This window comes from Pseudophryne corroboree, chromosome 9 (assembly GCF_028390025.1).
Source record: "Pseudophryne corroboree isolate aPseCor3 chromosome 9, aPseCor3.hap2, whole genome shotgun sequence".
NCBI classification, from domain to species: Eukaryota; Metazoa; Chordata; class Amphibia; order Anura; family Myobatrachidae; genus Pseudophryne; species Pseudophryne corroboree.
Window position 1 is genome coordinate 10,321,550 of NC_086452.1, and position 17,030 is coordinate 10,338,579.

General features: G+C 47.5%; 1 protein-coding gene across 4 annotated transcripts in view; it reads left to right on the forward strand.

Annotated features, from left to right (window-relative positions):
- Positions 1-17,030, forward strand: part of MCOLN2 (mucolipin TRP cation channel 2) — a 44,619-nt gene that overhangs the window by 24,267 nt on the left and 3,322 nt on the right. For all 4 annotated transcript variants that reach the window (XM_063938946.1, XM_063938945.1, XM_063938948.1 and 1 more), the window contains 4 exons: positions 3,086-3,235; positions 5,112-5,213; positions 7,611-7,733; positions 9,714-9,920. In XM_063938946.1, coding sequence (XP_063795016.1) covers positions 3,086-3,235; positions 5,112-5,213; positions 7,611-7,733; positions 9,714-9,920 — 582 coding nt within the window. The remainder of the gene's footprint in view (positions 1-3,085; positions 3,236-5,111; positions 5,214-7,610; positions 7,734-9,713; positions 9,921-17,030) is intronic.

The window sequence follows — 17,030 nt, forward strand, 5'->3', positions numbered from 1 at the left end:
AGTGCAGTGTTGCGCTAAGCTTCAGTCTGTTCTCAGTAACCAGCACTACCCCTATGTCCTATATATGTCCTATATGTGTCCTATGTGTCCCTGTTTATAGGATACATGGGCATATCTCATGTGGGTGCAAGGGGTGCCATTGAACAGGGGCTTAGGGAGGGTCTGTACCCAGGTTATAAAGCTGCACGCCAATCTCCCAGATTTGCCTACTAAGTACATGGGCGTGAGCCATTGCCCGGCCTGAACTGTGTGACATTACGTTGTCAGTGAGAGGTGTGTGTAGCGGATGGTATAGTGGTAAGGGGGCACCGTAATGTTACATATTAAGAACTGGGGCACTGTAACGGGGCATAATGTGAAAGTGGAGGGCACAGTATAACATAATGTGATACTGTTTGGCATAATGTACTGGCAGCCCTACAGTGTGACATCAGGGGACCTAGGGCACTATTAGGGGGCAGGATGTGGACTGGGGCGCTGTTGTGGGGCAGGATGTGGACTGGGGCGCTGTTAGGGGGCAGGATGTGGACTGGGGCGCTGTTGGGGGGCAGGATGTGGACTGGGGCGCTGTTAGGGGGCAGGATGTGGACTGGGGCGCTGTTAGGGGGCAGGATGTGGACTGGGGCGCTGTTAGGGGGCAGGATGTGGACTGGGGCGCTGTTAGGGGGCAGGATGTGGACTGGGGCGCTGTTAGGGGGCAGGATGTGGACTGGGGCGCTGTTAGGGGGCAGGATGTGGACTGGGGCGCTGTTGTGGGGCAGGATGTGGACTGGGGCGCTGTTAGGGGGCAGGATGTGGACTGGGGCGCTGTTGGGGGCAGGATGTGGACTGGGGCGCTGTTGTGGGGCAGGATGGGGACTGGGGCGCTGTTGGGGGGGCAGAACATTAATAACTGCTGCGGGGAGGTATCTCTAGAAGCATTGAGGTAGACATTTGTTCATATACTGTACACCGTGCATGAAGTAGAGGACATACCCACTAGTCCATGAATCTGCTACAGAAAATGATTATTGATCTTTTCTGCCTCCATATATATATATTATATACGCTGTGAGCGTGACATTACAGGCTTCTGTATCCAGCTGTTATACCCACTGATAACTAACCCCTGCAGCCTTCATGTTCTCCTCTGGGCTGTGTGAGGTCTCTGCCATGTTCCGGATATATCCAGGTAGTGTCACTGGCCCAATTCATCCCCCTGTGTAATCACCAGTCCACGCCACGTGTCTGCAAAGCAAGTGTGCCAAGCTGTCAGTCCTGGCCTGCTACAGAACCACGTGTACAAGGGGGGGTCATTCAGACCCGATCGCACGCTGCCTTTTTTCGCAGCCGTGCAATCGGGTTTGAACAGCGCATGCGTGCAGTCTGCAATGCCGGGCAGCGACGAATCTAACGAAGAAAGCGATCGCACCGGCAGTTGCAAGAAGTTTGAATGTCCAGGAAAACACAGGCGTGCCGGCATTTCCAGGGAGGGTTCCTGATGTCTGCTCCGTCCAGGATCATCGCAGCGGCTGAGTAAGTCCTGGGCTGTGCACAGCCGATCGCACCCCTGCACAGCGATTACCCCCTCCCCTGTAGGCGGCGATTACCTGGTCGCAGCACTGCAAAAAAAATCCTGCGTGCGACCAGGTCTGAATTGGGCCCGAGATTTGCAGTTCGTATCCAGGATTTCCTGTTATAAACCAGAAAATTACCAGGAAAGCCTAAATATATTTCTATGTGCTACTAATGTTCTAATGACTTAAGATTGCACTTTAAAAAAATGTATATTTGTTTATGGCAGATACCATTACGAAATGAGACCTAAATAGCTGCTGCCCCGTGCCACTGGAACTTATGGGTAATTGCCCCTCACATGCCCATAACCTTTAACAATTACCTAAAATACATTATTGACCCTTTCTGCGCTGGTGGTGAATACGCCTGATCCTGGTATGTGCCTCATTTACTTATATTGGAAATATACTCCTGGCAGTCTAACCAGGCTTATAGCACTTGGCTATACATTTGCCGTGTTTTCCTACAGGACGCGCTCGCGGCCATATAGATCTGTGTAACGCCTGCGTTAACTGCACATATGTGGAATAATGAATCCCCTGCTGTAAATAATAAGGGTGTCAGAAGTTACAGATACGGCTGATATAGAGGTACCAGGGAGCAGGAAGATCCCTGTTGTACAGGTCGCGGGAATCTGGGATCCCCGTTGTACAGGTCGCGGGAATCTGGGATCCCCGTTGTACAGGTCGCGGGAATCTGGGATCCCCGTTGTACAGGTCGCGGGAATCTGGGATGGCTTGTAGTAAATGTGCGTATCTACGGTGCGGTCCCTTATGTCTTATTCTGTGTTCCCCGGTTCCTGGTTGTGAGACTCTATGTATAATAATTTTATTTCGACATCAGATTTGTATTAAAATAACCTTCTATATATTGAAATGAGCTTTGGTATATATTGTGAGGATAAGACGCCTGTCATACATTCAGCTTTGATTACTTATAGCAGAGGTTCTCAAACTCTGTCCTCGGGGGCCCACACAGTGCATGTTTTGCAGGTAACCCAGCAGGGGCACAGGTGTATTAATTACTCACTGACGCATTTTAAAAGGTCCACAGGTGGAGCTAATTATTTCACTTGCGATTCTGTGAGGAGACCTGCAAAACATGCACTGTGTGGGGTCCCGAGGACCGAGTTTGAGAACCTCTGACTTATAGCATTATGGGCAGCATGAAATGCTGAGACTGTCAGAGATTTTTAGTGGAATAACTGCCCCAGTTCCCTTTACATAATGGGCCTGATTCACAGACATAGGAGGTCACCTGCCATAGTGCTGGTACAAATACAGGTTCTATGCGGGTGCGCCTCTGTCCTTGCACAGTCGGACGCACGTGTGCACCAGGGAAGAGCTTTATAGTGGCTTTGGCATAAAATCATAGACTAGCAACCTCTCATCAATACTGCTCCATCCGCCTCTTCATCAGGTGCAGTGTCTCTATACTGGCATAATTACACGATACTCACTGCTGACACTAGGGGGCAGCAAACACCTTGTATTATGTTCCCCTATTACTGTTACTTTTATCATTACAGAGGTTTGTGCGTTTTTTCTTGAACAACTACAACCACCACGTCTGCTCGTCCGACCGGCTGGAGTTCATCAATGGCTGGTACGTCATGGTCATTATCAGCGATTTGATGACCATTGTCGGATCAGTAATGAAAATGGAAATAAAAGCCAAGGTACTTACAATTTCACGCTGACATTCCAGTAAACGTGTTTGCTGCTATCCTGTCTGCAGAATGACGGGGTAGGGTTGTTATAGGACATTAATGGGCCCTAGCAGAAGATACCATTAATATGACAATAGTAACACCCATGTCGCAGCTGGACGGGCAAATTCACATTCCCACCCAGTTGTGATGTCTGGACCGATGTGTGTACCCAGCCTTCCATGTCTGCCAGTAATGAGTTCCCCATGTGCTACACAGGAAGTACGGAAAACCTGCACTGCACTACCAGGTGTGTGATAGTCTTGGTGAGGCCAGGGCCGCATGCAGCAGCGGCATTGCAGACGAGACTTATTACAGCAAGCTCCACCGTCCGCATCTAGCTACCATTTTATAGAATGTTCTTGGTAAATGATAGCTATCATGTGGTTGCTACGGGCGATGCCTCTACTTGTCCTTATAGAAGCTTTTGCTAAATACACCCATAGTTACTGGAAAGAGCAGGCCCCCCCAAGAGCATAGTAGTGCGCGGTGTACCTGCTGATGACCTGGATGCCCCCTCCGGGAGGGAACACCTCGTGTGAGAAGTTTGGGGGCATGGGGTCATTGTTGCAGTTATTGTGGCCCTGTCCTGCTATACAAGGCTGCGACTTGCTTTATTATAAAGTGGGGGCGGGGCCATAATTGTCTAAGTCACCGTAAAACGTGTCCTCAAGCCCCCAGACAGCCCGCTTCACTTGTGTATGGAATCTAGGAGTCTGGTCTACTCCCCCCTGGAGTGCGGGGAAGCCACCCCAATGCCTCCCGTGCATTCTGGGCGAGTAGGGAAGTGTAGGGACTGATTCAGGAACACCATGGTGAGAAAACGCACACAGAGATGGAGCCACGCTAATCGTGGCTCTGTGCCTGGGTGCGCCCGGCGAGGCAGACCGCCGGGAGCAATCAGGGGCTCGCATGCATTGTAGACGTGCACGCAGCATATTCAAAGTGAATGGGAGCGTCTGTGCGCGGACCGCCGAGGCACAGGCACGCCGCTCTCCCCACCCCGCCTGCGATGTAGCGCGTGGCTCCATCTATATACCTATATCGAGCCTATGTGTTAGAAGAATTACAGGCAGTAATATTCGGGATCTGTTGGGAGGACTTGGAAATGAATAAGAGCTTCAGTTATATCTGTGGTTTGATCTGAACGCGCCCAATTTGTACCCTGTGTGCTCCCAGAAGGACCGCCGTGCCGGGTAATTGTTCTGTAGTTCTAGTATTGGAGAAACTGCAATATAATGGCTGCTAATGTGCTGTGTCCTATTCTGACCATAGAGCAATTTCATATTTAGTGGATATTTTATATACTGTATAGGAAGTTTTATTGGCAGATGCCTACAAGTTGGTAGGTGCGTATCAGATGTGAGCAAGGCGGTAAGTCCACATGTTGACTTCAAACCAGAGTAGGTTTTATTGAAGATAGCAGGATACAGGTGATAGAACATAAACAGTAGTCAGTAGCTCTCCATGGCTAAGTTCTGTGCAGCACTGTGATGCTCCAATAACATACTGACAGGCTTGGCACATGCAGACCTTTTTATAGAGCCAAGTAAACATGCACCTGCACTCTAATCAGCCTGACCTTTAAGTCTGGTGACTCGGATATGTGATGGTCTTGTGGCTGATGAGTCATGCACAAATAACACTTAGTTAAGAAACCATTTAATCACACGTCGCATCAGCAAGTTTATAGATAGACTCCCCTCCTAATATGCTGAGGGTGAAGTCTATTTGTGACCCTTTCTCAGAACCTCCCTGACTAGACACCTGGATGGCTTGTTAGACTTGTCACTTGTTGAGATGTGGTAAATAATACAGTATTTATCTGATTTTCTTCTACCTCTAGAACCTGACCTCATACGATGTGTGCAGTCTCCTCCTGGGAACATCCACCTTACTGGTATGGGTTGGTGTCATTCGGTATCTGGGCTACTTCCAAAAATACAATGTGAGTGTTAGATCCTTATCCCACAGTAATGCTGCTGAGTTACATCGTTTATGATCTGGAAAGTGTTTGCTACAGAATTCTCTGCTGCCGGCCTGGTCCGTATTACAGGCCTACAATGCACAGAGCTCCTCAATGCTAGTTATCGCTGTGCCACCAAGAAGATGCTCACTTACATTTGTATGTCACTACACCTAGATTGGCGATAGAGAATGCATTGTAGTCTGGGCAGTTTGGGTTATTTAGCCCCTCTCACATGCGTATGTGCGGGGATATTTTTAAGAGCCCTTTTTTTTTTTTTTTTTTTTTTTGAGGGCTCCTATTTTGCTTTCAACTCTGCACAAGTTACCTAGAATTGGAGATACAAGGGGTGTGCAATTAGTTTCTGGATGCACAAAAAGTATTTTTACAAACAAAGTGAGCATTACATTTTTTTTATTTTCTAAGTATTTGCCAGTGGAGTCTCTGCAAAGCTGCATGCGCTTGGGCCACTTGGTGAAGCAGCTGGACCTGTCCGAAGCAGGTACTGTAGGTCTTCTACATGCTGGATGAAAGTCTTCATTGCAACTTTTGGTGACTAAAAATGAATCCCACGCATCTTGTGCTCGATTTGTGGGAACACTAAGATGTCACAGGGGGCCAGGCCTGGACTGTACAACGGATGACCAGGCTCCTGGATGCATTCATGGGCCAGAAACTCCACCACTTTTCTGCACCAGAAGCATGAGTTCTTGGCCCGGATCAGGAAATAGCTTATAGTACTAGCGCCAGGCATTGGTTGGCATGCCAGTTCCAAGTGACTGTGCACTTCTGCACGAGTGGTATGGTAGCTGCATGACTAGTCTTGGCCACAAAAACAGCCACCATCTGCTTGGCCATGCTGCGCTCACGTCGGAACCTCTGTGGAGGCATACTGGGCTAACTGGTTGGACTCTGAGTTGAAACTGTAGATCCAGGATTCATCGGCACTGATGATCTCCCAGACAAAGTTTGAGTGGCTGCCATCAAACATGGCCAGGTGTTGCAGCACCAAGTCAACAGAGTCTCCTCCTCCTGCTCTCGAGTCGGCTGATGGGGCACCCAACGTGCAGAAACCTTTTGCTCAGGCCAAGCTTTTTGTGGAGCATCAAGCAGATGCATCTCGATGAAATGCCCATCTCCTCTAACTGGGCCCCGATCACCCTGGCGTCCACCTCAACTAAGGTCTACTCTTCACGGCAGCGTTGTCTTCTGTGATGGCAGTCCCAGTTCGGCCACAGTTCGGGACGATGCTTCCTCCCCAAAAGCAATTGGTCAAAACTCTCCTGCTGTCGCAGACCTCTAGTAGTGGTAGAAGATCACAGTTCTCCAGTGGCCTCTGTTGAGCTCCATAAGGAGTTTGTAAAGGAAATGAATATGCTGACTTCTTTACATATGGTTCTGTGCCCTGATATTTCACAGGAACTTTAGTCTGAGGTTACAGTTCACAACCGGACTGTCAGATTATGTCTACGCTACCTATGTACTGCACATCTGAAAACTTATTGCGCGCCCCTCGTATTAGTGCTGATGAAACACTAACTAGCCCAGCTGATGCGGCCGGTGGTGGATAATGCACCAGGTAACAGCGGATTGTACAGCTCGGCCCAATGGTATAAATGAAGCTGTGGATCGGAAATATCTATCTTTGCTCGGTTTCCGGCAGTTATTATTATTTTATTATCCTTTATTTATATGGTACCACAAGGGTCCCGCAGCGCCCAATTACAGAGGACATAAACAAATAATCAAAACAGAAAAACAGTGACTTAGTTGAAGACAATATATAAGTACAGGGTAAATAAACATAGTTACATCAGCAGATGACACTGGAATAAGTATCAGGTGGCAGACTGCTGGATTTGGTGCAGTTGAAGATTATTAAAGTAAGAAAAGGGTAAGCACATGAGGGAAGAGGGCCCTGCTCGTGAGACCTTACATTCTAAAGGGGAGGGGTAGACAGACAGGGGTGACACAGATGGGGTACATAGAGAGCGTGGAACAGAGGGTTAGGATGAGCGATGGCTGGGTTTGGTGAAGAAGTGGGTCCTCACCAACACTCGCTATGAAGCCGTTTACACAACTGCATTAAGTTTCTATTTGTACACACTCCCAGGCACTGGCAGATCGGAACAGGTACTTTCACATCCCACACTGCTGGAACCAGTGCGAGAGACCAGGGTTCGGGCTAGGAGCCGCACAGTCCGTTTACTGACACGGTGGCTACATGGGCACTGGCTGTCGTTGACTGGTTGGCAATCTGCTGGTTGGGCACCAGAATGATGCGTCCTTCCCTGACCGTTGTATGTTTTGTGGGGTGTTGTCTGCTGAATATGGAAGTATGTACTAAGTCACCCTTTCCAATCTCATCCTTTGTTTTAGGTTCTGATATTAACCATGCAAGCGTCACTACCCAAGGTGTTACGGTTTTGCTGCTGCGCGGGAATGATCTACCTCGGATATACGTTCTGTGGCTGGATCGTGCTCGGACCGTACCATGAAAAAGTAGGATATAGTCGTCTTTTTGGTCCGGATTTTACATTTACTCTGGTTTCAGGAAAAGCCGCTAATAACACAAGGTCCATATCTTCCTAACCGTTTTATAACCAGCATTAATATCCAGTACAACCAGATCATAAATAGCATTATCCCATCGTACTAAAGAGGATTTCATCTAACCCAGCAGATCGCTCTTTCCTTGCTCCCATTGGCCAACACTGCGTCCAGCGTTTGGTGATTTACATTGTGCGTAATGACATTATCACGTGCCCAATCTCATTCACTTCCACTTTAAATAAAAATGTAAAAAGACATGATGGGGTTAAATATTCCATAATAATCAGCAAGAAATGTGTTTCTGAAAAATGTGTAGAATACGGCTGTAAATATTGGAGTAAATGAAATGCGTTGTCCATTACTGCGCGCAGAGTGTCTCTCGCTTCTATATCCTGACATTAGTGATCTGTACATTTCCTACACACATCTGCCACGCATAGATTACCGCTAAGAGCTCTCTAAGACGTTACAAGGGCTGATAATTACTTATTTCTGTAAGAAATCCAAGAGGGACATGACATCCAAAACCTCACGTTCTAGAGAGTAAGGGGGCTACAACTTCTGTGTATGGGCTCCTGTTCTTATTGTGCATAGAGCCTAATTTACCCCTGATCGCTGCGCTGCAAATGTGCAGAGGTCTGCGATCAGATAGTCGCCCCCATAGAGAGTGAAAACCCGCTCCGTGCAAGTGTGTGAATGCATGTGTACGCAGTGCGGAAACTTCGCCAGACAGCGGACATCTGCAAATCCGTTCGCACCTCACTCGCCATACAATGATTTTTCCAGTCTGCGCAGCCCAGGACTTACTCCTACAGAGCGATACACACAGGCTGATCGGGGCCGGAGCTGACGTCACACACCCGCCCTGAAAACGCTTGGGAACACCTGCGCTTTTCCTGACACTCCCTGAAAACAGCCAGTGCCCACCCCCAAACGCTCGCTTCCTGTCAATCACTTTGCGTATGCCTAGCGATCTGTATTTTTTGCACCATTCTGTCGCTGTTTGGCGTCGCGCCTGCGCAGTCATTCGATAATCTGCCGCTGCGCAATTTTGCACAACGGCGATCAGGTCTGAATCTGGCCCGTAGACCGATTTGCCAGTGTGGTCTGGCTGTAGGTGGATCCTCTCCCTGACACAGGGGTGGTATTCAGTATGCCGGCTGTTGGGATCCTGGCGCTCAGTGTAACGGCGCCGAAATCCCGACACCCGGCATACAGACACCTATTCTCCCTCTTGGGGGTCCACAACCCCCCTGGAGGGAGAATAAATAGCAGGGCGCGCGAAGCATTCCACCGTGCCCGCAGCGTGGCGAGCGCAGTGAGCCCGCAAGGGTCTCATTTGCGCTCGCTCTGCGGTCGGCAAGCCGCCGGTTGGGATCCCGGCACCGGTGTGCTGAGCACCGCCGGGAACCCAGCCGACGGCAAATCATACTACACCCCTGACACAGAGCACTACTACAGTGATCTCAGTGAGGCATGAGGCACACACTGATCATAGTGTTCATTCTAGCCCTCTGCACCTGTCACAACCCGTGCAGTTCCTCTTTCGTCCCTGGAGTGTTGCTCTCTGCTCTGGTGCTTCTAGCTCACTCTAGTCTGTATCTCTGCACTGATGCACCAGAGCAGAGAGTGACACCCCAGGCAGGGAAGAGGAACTGCACGGGTTGTGACAGGTGCTGGAATGGACGCTAATAGATGTGGCTAGGTCCCAGTGAATGTATAGGCCGAGTACTGGTTTATCTCACAAATGACGCGCATCCACTGCGTGCGGGTGACTGGTACTCCCTGGCTGTGCCCTGAGGTGCGTGTCGGTCGTTCTCAAACTCGGTCCTCTCAGCACCCTAACAGGCCAGGTATTAAGGATATCCATGCTTATGCACAAATGGTATTATCAAACTGGCACTAATTAAATAACCTTGTTTGTTGCAGTTCGAGGATCTGAACACCGTGGCTGAATGTCTCTTTTCACTGGTGAATGGCGACGACATGTTCGCCACGTTTGCGCAAATCCAGCAGAAGAGTACCCTCGTGTGGCTGTTCAGCCGGCTGTACTTATATTCCTTCATTAGTCTCTTCATATACATGATTCTGAGCCTATTTATTGCACTTATAACAGATTCCTATGAAACCATTAAGGTGAGTGTGCTTTATATGTATATATGACTTTTATTACCTCCATACGGGTCAGTGAGACGATCGGCCAATCGGTAATGCTGTGACACTGATAATGTGAGCAGTGATCTGTGCTCCTACGTATATACTAGTGGAACGGTCACCAGCGTTTGTTTGTGAGGTGTTGGCAGCCCCACACATGTTACACCCCACACGTGAAGGAAAGAATACTGGTCGAGATAATCAGACAGGTCCAGGTTCTATATAAGACTGACTGAAACCGACCCCCACACTGGGAGAAATTGGGTTAGTTGTGTACGGTCCCTTGCAGTTTTGGTGTATTTGGAAAATTCATGCTGCAGTGCAAATATATTATATTGGGTAATTTCACCGATAATATTTACATCAGCAGTTATTATTGTACACTAGGATGACCATTTATTTCAACTTTCTAAATTGTTGATAATGTGCTATCAGTATTTATACCAGTGGAGTTTTATTGCGTCCTCTGTGACTGGGCGTGGAGCGTTAGGCCTTGATAGGAATTATTGGACACACATGGATAGAATCCATTCTTAAGGAGAGGTGCTAGGCTGATCAGGGTTGTTTAAAAGGGTTATGAAATATTATAATAAGGACTTATTCAGGACTTAAACAGGACAGAAACAGACAAACAACATTACAGCAAAGGAACAGACATACAACGTGCCTTGCAAATTCATCTGTCCATTTAAACGTATGTACATGTTTCTCTCTCTCATCCTCGTGCAGTCTAAGAACAGTTGTTCTATCATGATTTGCTTGCGACTTAATACCTGGGTTTGCAGTTGTTGGTTACCTATGCATAGTCAGTGATGGCATGCTGGCCTGGTGTTTGCATACTCAGAAAGTACTCGCTTTCACCTATAACCAACTAAACTTTTGCCTCACTGGTAGCCTTTATTCATTTACCAAGAATTCCTTTAGCTGCAATCTAGGGTCAGCTGTGCTGATCAATTTGCTTTCACATACGTAAATTATTCATAATACTAATTGTTTGTAAATGAACAGCTGAACAACACCAGTAAACAGGTATTTGAATGTTTACATTTAAATATTGCAACATTTTACACTCCAAGCCTAAAGAACTGTATTTTTATCTGAAACGAACCATGTACCACAAATTAATTTTCGTCATTGTACTCCATAGTTTTTTTTTCTCTAAAACAATAACATCCATAGCTTAAATCTGTGTTAGGAACGCTGCAAGACCTTTCCACTTCATCCGCAACTACTCAAATTTATGTCTATAGCTTACCAGAAACATCTGACCTCACCTGTACCAATGTTATCTGTCTTTTTAAGCTATGAAAGACATCCCCAATCTGCTCACTACAGTTCTCTCTTATGCAAACTCATGTATGTGTTTTGTTTTTTTTATTAATTTTTTGAAATTATTTACTTTTAATTGGCATTGCATGTGTGGGGAAGTTGCTCAGTGAAACATAGTTTATTATTGCATGCTGTCTGGTGTCTACCTCCTTTGATCGTTTGGCCATTTGTGGTCAGGTGTACTATATCTTTACATTTAGTGAGGTGTAGTCGTGGTGTAAAGGGTAGAGTGTGATTCCTGATTAGTAGAAAAAAACAAATACCAAACACTGAGCAACATCACCAAACGGGTAATTTCAACTTTAAACTTGTCAGTTGTTTTGTACTGTCTGGACATGGCTACTAATAACAGATGCACAGACAAAATTCTGAAAACTATGTGTGCAAATGCTAGGAGCTTAGGATACAAAGTTCCAGAGCTAATTGCGATAATGATAAGGGATAACCTGGATATTGTGGCAATTACAGAGTCAAGGTGCAATGAGAATCATGACTGAGACATAGCTATACCAGGATACAATTTATTTAGGAAGGATAGAATGGGAAGAATAGGAGGAGGGGTATCAATGTATGTGAAAAAAAGCATAAATGCTACTTTAATACAAAATATTGAAGACAAAACTGAGGCCATTTGGGTCACCATAGAAACTGGGGAGAAGGACATTATTCGCATTGGGGTGATCTATAGACCACCAGGCCAGGGGCAGGATTTGGACAGGAACCTATTGTTGGACATCAATAAAATGGCTTTAAAGGGAGAAGTCATAATCATGGGAGACAGTAAGTTACCTGATGTAAATTGGGAGGGGCCTTATGTAAGTTGAGCTACAAGTGGAACATTTCTAAATTCCTTACAGGGAGGGAGCATCTCTCAAGCAATTGGTGAGAGAGCCCACTCGCAAAGACTCAATATTGGATTTAATTCTAACAAATGGTGACAGGATATCAGACATATATGTGGGTGAGCACCTGGGATCCAGTGATCATCAAGCAGTATGGTTTAGTATAAAGACAGGATCCAACTCCTGTCACACAAAAACAAAGGTTTTGGATTTTAGAAATGCTGATTTTGCAAAAATGGGGAGATGTTTAAGTGATTCATTGGCAGACTGGAGGAACTTGGAAGGAGTGCAGGAGAGGTGGGAAAAAACTGAAAAGTGCAATACTAAGGGCAACAGACCTTTCTATCAAAAGGGTTTGGAAAAGCACCAGGAAAAGGAAGCCAGTGTGGTTCACAAAAGTAGTATCAACTAGTGTGAAAGCAAAAAAGATGGCTTTTAGGAAATACAAACAGGCTCAAAATAATAATGACAAAGAGGTGTATCTGGACAGACGGAAGGATGCTAAGAAAGTGATCAGACGTGCAAAGGCAGAAGCTGAGGAGAAAATGGCCCAGTCAGTAGATAAAGGGGGCAAAACTTTTTTTTTTTTTTTACGTATTTAAATGAAAGGAGAAAATCAATTGGAGGAATAATAAGACTTAAGACAGAGAGTGAGAATTTGGTGGAGGGAGACAAGGCAATAGCAGATCACCTAAATAATTATTTTTGCTCAGTATTTACTACAGAAGGAGAAGGGATAGGGCACAGTTAAGTTGCAAGGACATTCATAAAAATAACGTAGATGAAAGTACATTTACAGAGGAGAAGGTCCTAACAGAACTTTCAAAACTAATAGTGGATAAATCAGTAGGGCCAGATGCAGGGCCGGTGCAAGGTTTCTCTGCACCCTAGGCAAACAGTCAGCAGCCCCCCCAGGTAACCACCTCATAATCTATTGGTTTTGGTTTGGATATTGGGGTTACGGTATTAGGAATAGGAAATAAGGGTTGATTTATCAGTGTGGGTTAAGGTTAGGTGTTATTATTAGGGAGAGGTGCATATATATATATATATATATATATATATATATATATATATATATATATATCTATATAAAATATATTACATCCTGGCGCTCGGGATGCCTGCTGTCAGAATACGGACAGTGGCATCCCGAAGATTAAAATTACAACACTTGCTAATTATGTAAACTAACCCTGATCCCTAATCTTCCACCACTCCCCCCCCCCCCCCCCCCTCCCCTTCCTAATCTTAACCCTCCCCAGTGGGAAATTCACATTGTAGCACACTGAATGAGCCGAAATTCACATTATAGCACACTGAATGAGCCGAAATTCACATTGTGGCACACTGAATGAGCCGACATTCACATTATAGCACACTGAATGAGCCGAAATTCACATTATAGAACACTGGATGAGCCAAAATTAACATTATAGGACACTGAATGAGCCGAAATTCACATTAATGCACACGGTACGAGCCAAAATTCACATTATAGCATACTGAATGAGCCGAAATTCACATTATAGCCCACTGAATGAACCGAAATTCACATTGTAGCACACTGGATGAGCCGAAATTCACATTGCAGCACACTGAATGAGCCGAAATTCACATTGTAGCACACTGTATGAGCCGAAATTCACATTATAGCACACTGAATGATCCGAAATTCACATTATAGCACACTAAATGAGCCGAAATTCATATTATAGCACACTGAATGAGCCAAAACTCACATTGTAGCAAAAGGAATGAGCCGAAATTCACATTATAGCACACTGAGATGAAATTGTGACAGCAGGGACAGCCAGAGTGACGACAGGGACAGCCAGAGACGACAGGGAGAGACGACAGGGAGAGTGTAACGACAGTGACAGCAGGGAGAGAGAGAGAGTGACAGTAGGGACAGGGACGGTAACGACAGGGAGAGAGGTGACAGCAGGGGAGCATTACCTCATTTGTTGCTGGTGGCTGGCAGCGGTGGGCGGCGGGCGGCTGGCAGCGGTGAGCGGTGGCCGGCTGCGAGCTAGTACAGCGCTCTACACAGCCGCTGGCCGACGCGCAGGGACGGGGAGCACTTCCCTTGCCTCCTGCTGCACTTTCAGTTCCTCATTTCCGGGTCAGTGGAAGAAGTGGCGGTATACCACCCCACTTCGACCACTGTATATGTGTGTGTGTGTATATGTATATATATATATATATATATATATATATATATATATATATATATATATATATATATATATATATATATATATATATATATATAAACATAAACACAGGGTAGAGTGATGCTGTGTGACATTAAGGCAGGTCCACACGCCGGTCGCTGCTCACACTCCTGGCTGCACAGGGACAGGGAGAGCAGACGCCGGACTTTGCCAGGGAATGATTGTGCGGTGATACCAGCATGTAACCCGCCGCCACTGCCCGCAGCTCCCTGGCTGCATTGCGCTGCTACTCACCGTTCTCCGCCGGGCTGACATCCGAGGCGGGGACATGCGCATGGAAGGGGGTGTGCCGGTGCGGGAAGCAGCTCAAGCAATGGATCCGCGTGTAGTTGGTGACATATATCTTCGCCCCGGCCCCCGGGTGAAGGTCCGTTCTCCTCCTCTGGCTGCAGCAGCTCCGTGGCCTCTTTGAACGGTTTCAGGACCCTTTGGAGAAAGCAGGTCTTTTACGTGGTCATCGGGATAGGACGGAGGGGGAGCAGGGCCGGTGTAAGGGTGTTCGGCATCCCACTGCAAGCAATAAATTTGCGCCCTCCCACCCATACATAATAAAGGGACTGTGCACGCCAAAGGCTCGCGCCACAGAAAAGGAGTGTGAACTCACAAGGAAGGGAGACGTGGCCATACAACAGAACCCCCAAGTCAAATTACGCCACACATTTAGACAATCTTATTCACATTACACTGCACATAGTGCTCCTGATTCATATTACACCACATAGTAATGTCCCTTATTCATGTTACGACGCACAGTAGTGCCCCATATTCACGTTATGTCACAGTAATGTCCTTTAGCAGTACCCCTTGTACATGTCACGCAACACAGTAGTGCCCCTTATACACAATGCCCACAAAAGTAGTGCCCCTTACACATAAGTCACACAGTAGTAGTGTCATACATAATGCCCATAGTAGTAGTGTCCCTTACACATAACGCTCACAGTAGTAGTGTCATACATAATGCCCATAGTAGTAGTGTCCCTTACACATAACGCTCACAGTAGTATTCCCCCACATAATGTCCACAGCAGTAGTGCCCCTTACATATATGTCCACAGGAGGGGAGGGAAGGAGAGAGAGGGGGGAGTGTGGTCCTTATACTGGGCATACACGGGCAGATAAAATGATTGTCAGGCATTTTATCTGACCCTGCTGATATCTGGCACATACACTGTGAGATCTCTCACAGTGGATGTCATGTGATATCTGTGATCTATCCCCCAGCAAGGATACATTTCCCATGTGAATGAACAGGGGAAATATCCATCGGTCGGCCACAGTAGGGCATACACTGCCAATTCGGCCGATCAGACACTTAGAAAATATTGCATCAGAGTGACATGCTGGATGATCCAGCATGCTTGACCGATCAATATTTTTGGTTGCAATTATCTAATAATTGTAGCGTGTATGCCCAGCATTACACGGGAGAGCAGTGTCGGGTAGTCTGGTGACTGAAGAGCTGCTTCACGCTGCCAATGCGGCTGGCATCATACAGGTACAGGCAGCGGGGAGGAGTGGGAGGAGATAGGAGGGAGGAAGGGAGCCGACGCTACACGCTTCCGGTGCGGCTGCCATCATACAGGTGCAGGCAGCGGGGAGGAGTGGGAGGAGATAGGAGGGAGGAAGGGAGCCGACGCTACACGCTTCCGGTGCGGCTGCCATCATACAGGTGCAGGCAGTGGGGAGGAGTGGGAGGAGAGAGGAGGGAGTGAGGTAGCTGCTGCTTCACGCTTCCGGTGCGGCTGCCATCATACAGGTGCAGGCAGCGGGGAGGAGTGGGAGGAGGGAGGAAAGGAGCCGACGCTGCACGCTTCCGGTGAGGCTGCCATCATACAGGTGCAGGCAGCGGGGAGGAGTGGGAGGAGAGAGGAGGGAGGAAGGGAGCCGACGCTACACGCTTCCGGTGCGGCTGCCATCATACAGGTGCAGGGAGTGGGGAGGGGTTGGAGGAGAGAGGAAGGAGGGAATAGCTGACGCTACATGCTGCCGGCGTGGCTGCCATTATTCAGGTGCAGGTAGTGGGAAGGAGGGGGGAGGAGAGAGGAGGGAGCTGACACTAGAAGAGCTGTTTCACACTGCTGGTGCCACTGCAATCATACAGTTTGACATAGCAGAGTGGGTAGAGCGCATATCCAGCCATGCGCCTCCGCGCTTTGTATACTCTGCTGAGTGGGTAGTGTTGGCTCCAAATACACCCTAAAACCTAAAAACCCAAAATTTAATGTACACATCAGTGATAATAGTAAAATAACATATCCAACTACAAGTTGTATTAATAGACAACCCCCCCCCCCCCCCCCCACACACACACACAATATACTTGCTCAGCTGGAAGAAGAAGGCTCTTTGGTTTCTGAGTCTGCACTCTCTCAGAAGGATGGAACTTGGAAGCAGCCCATGGGTGGAGGAGAGGAGGAGGAAGGGACTTGGGGAGGAGAGGGATCAGTGATAGTGACATGGAGGGAGTGGAGCCTCCAGGAGAGGAGGCTAGCGATAGGTTAACGGAGGGAAGGGGTGGAGCCTCGCTGGGAAGGGGCGGAGTCTCGCGGGAGAAGGGGCGTGGCCTCAGTAAAACAGACAGTGTGACTGACATCGGGACACTGACTGTAAGCACAGCCTGAATGACACAGCTGCAGCACGGACCGGGGTCTCTGTGAGAGCGGTGTCTGGGCAGTGTGTTC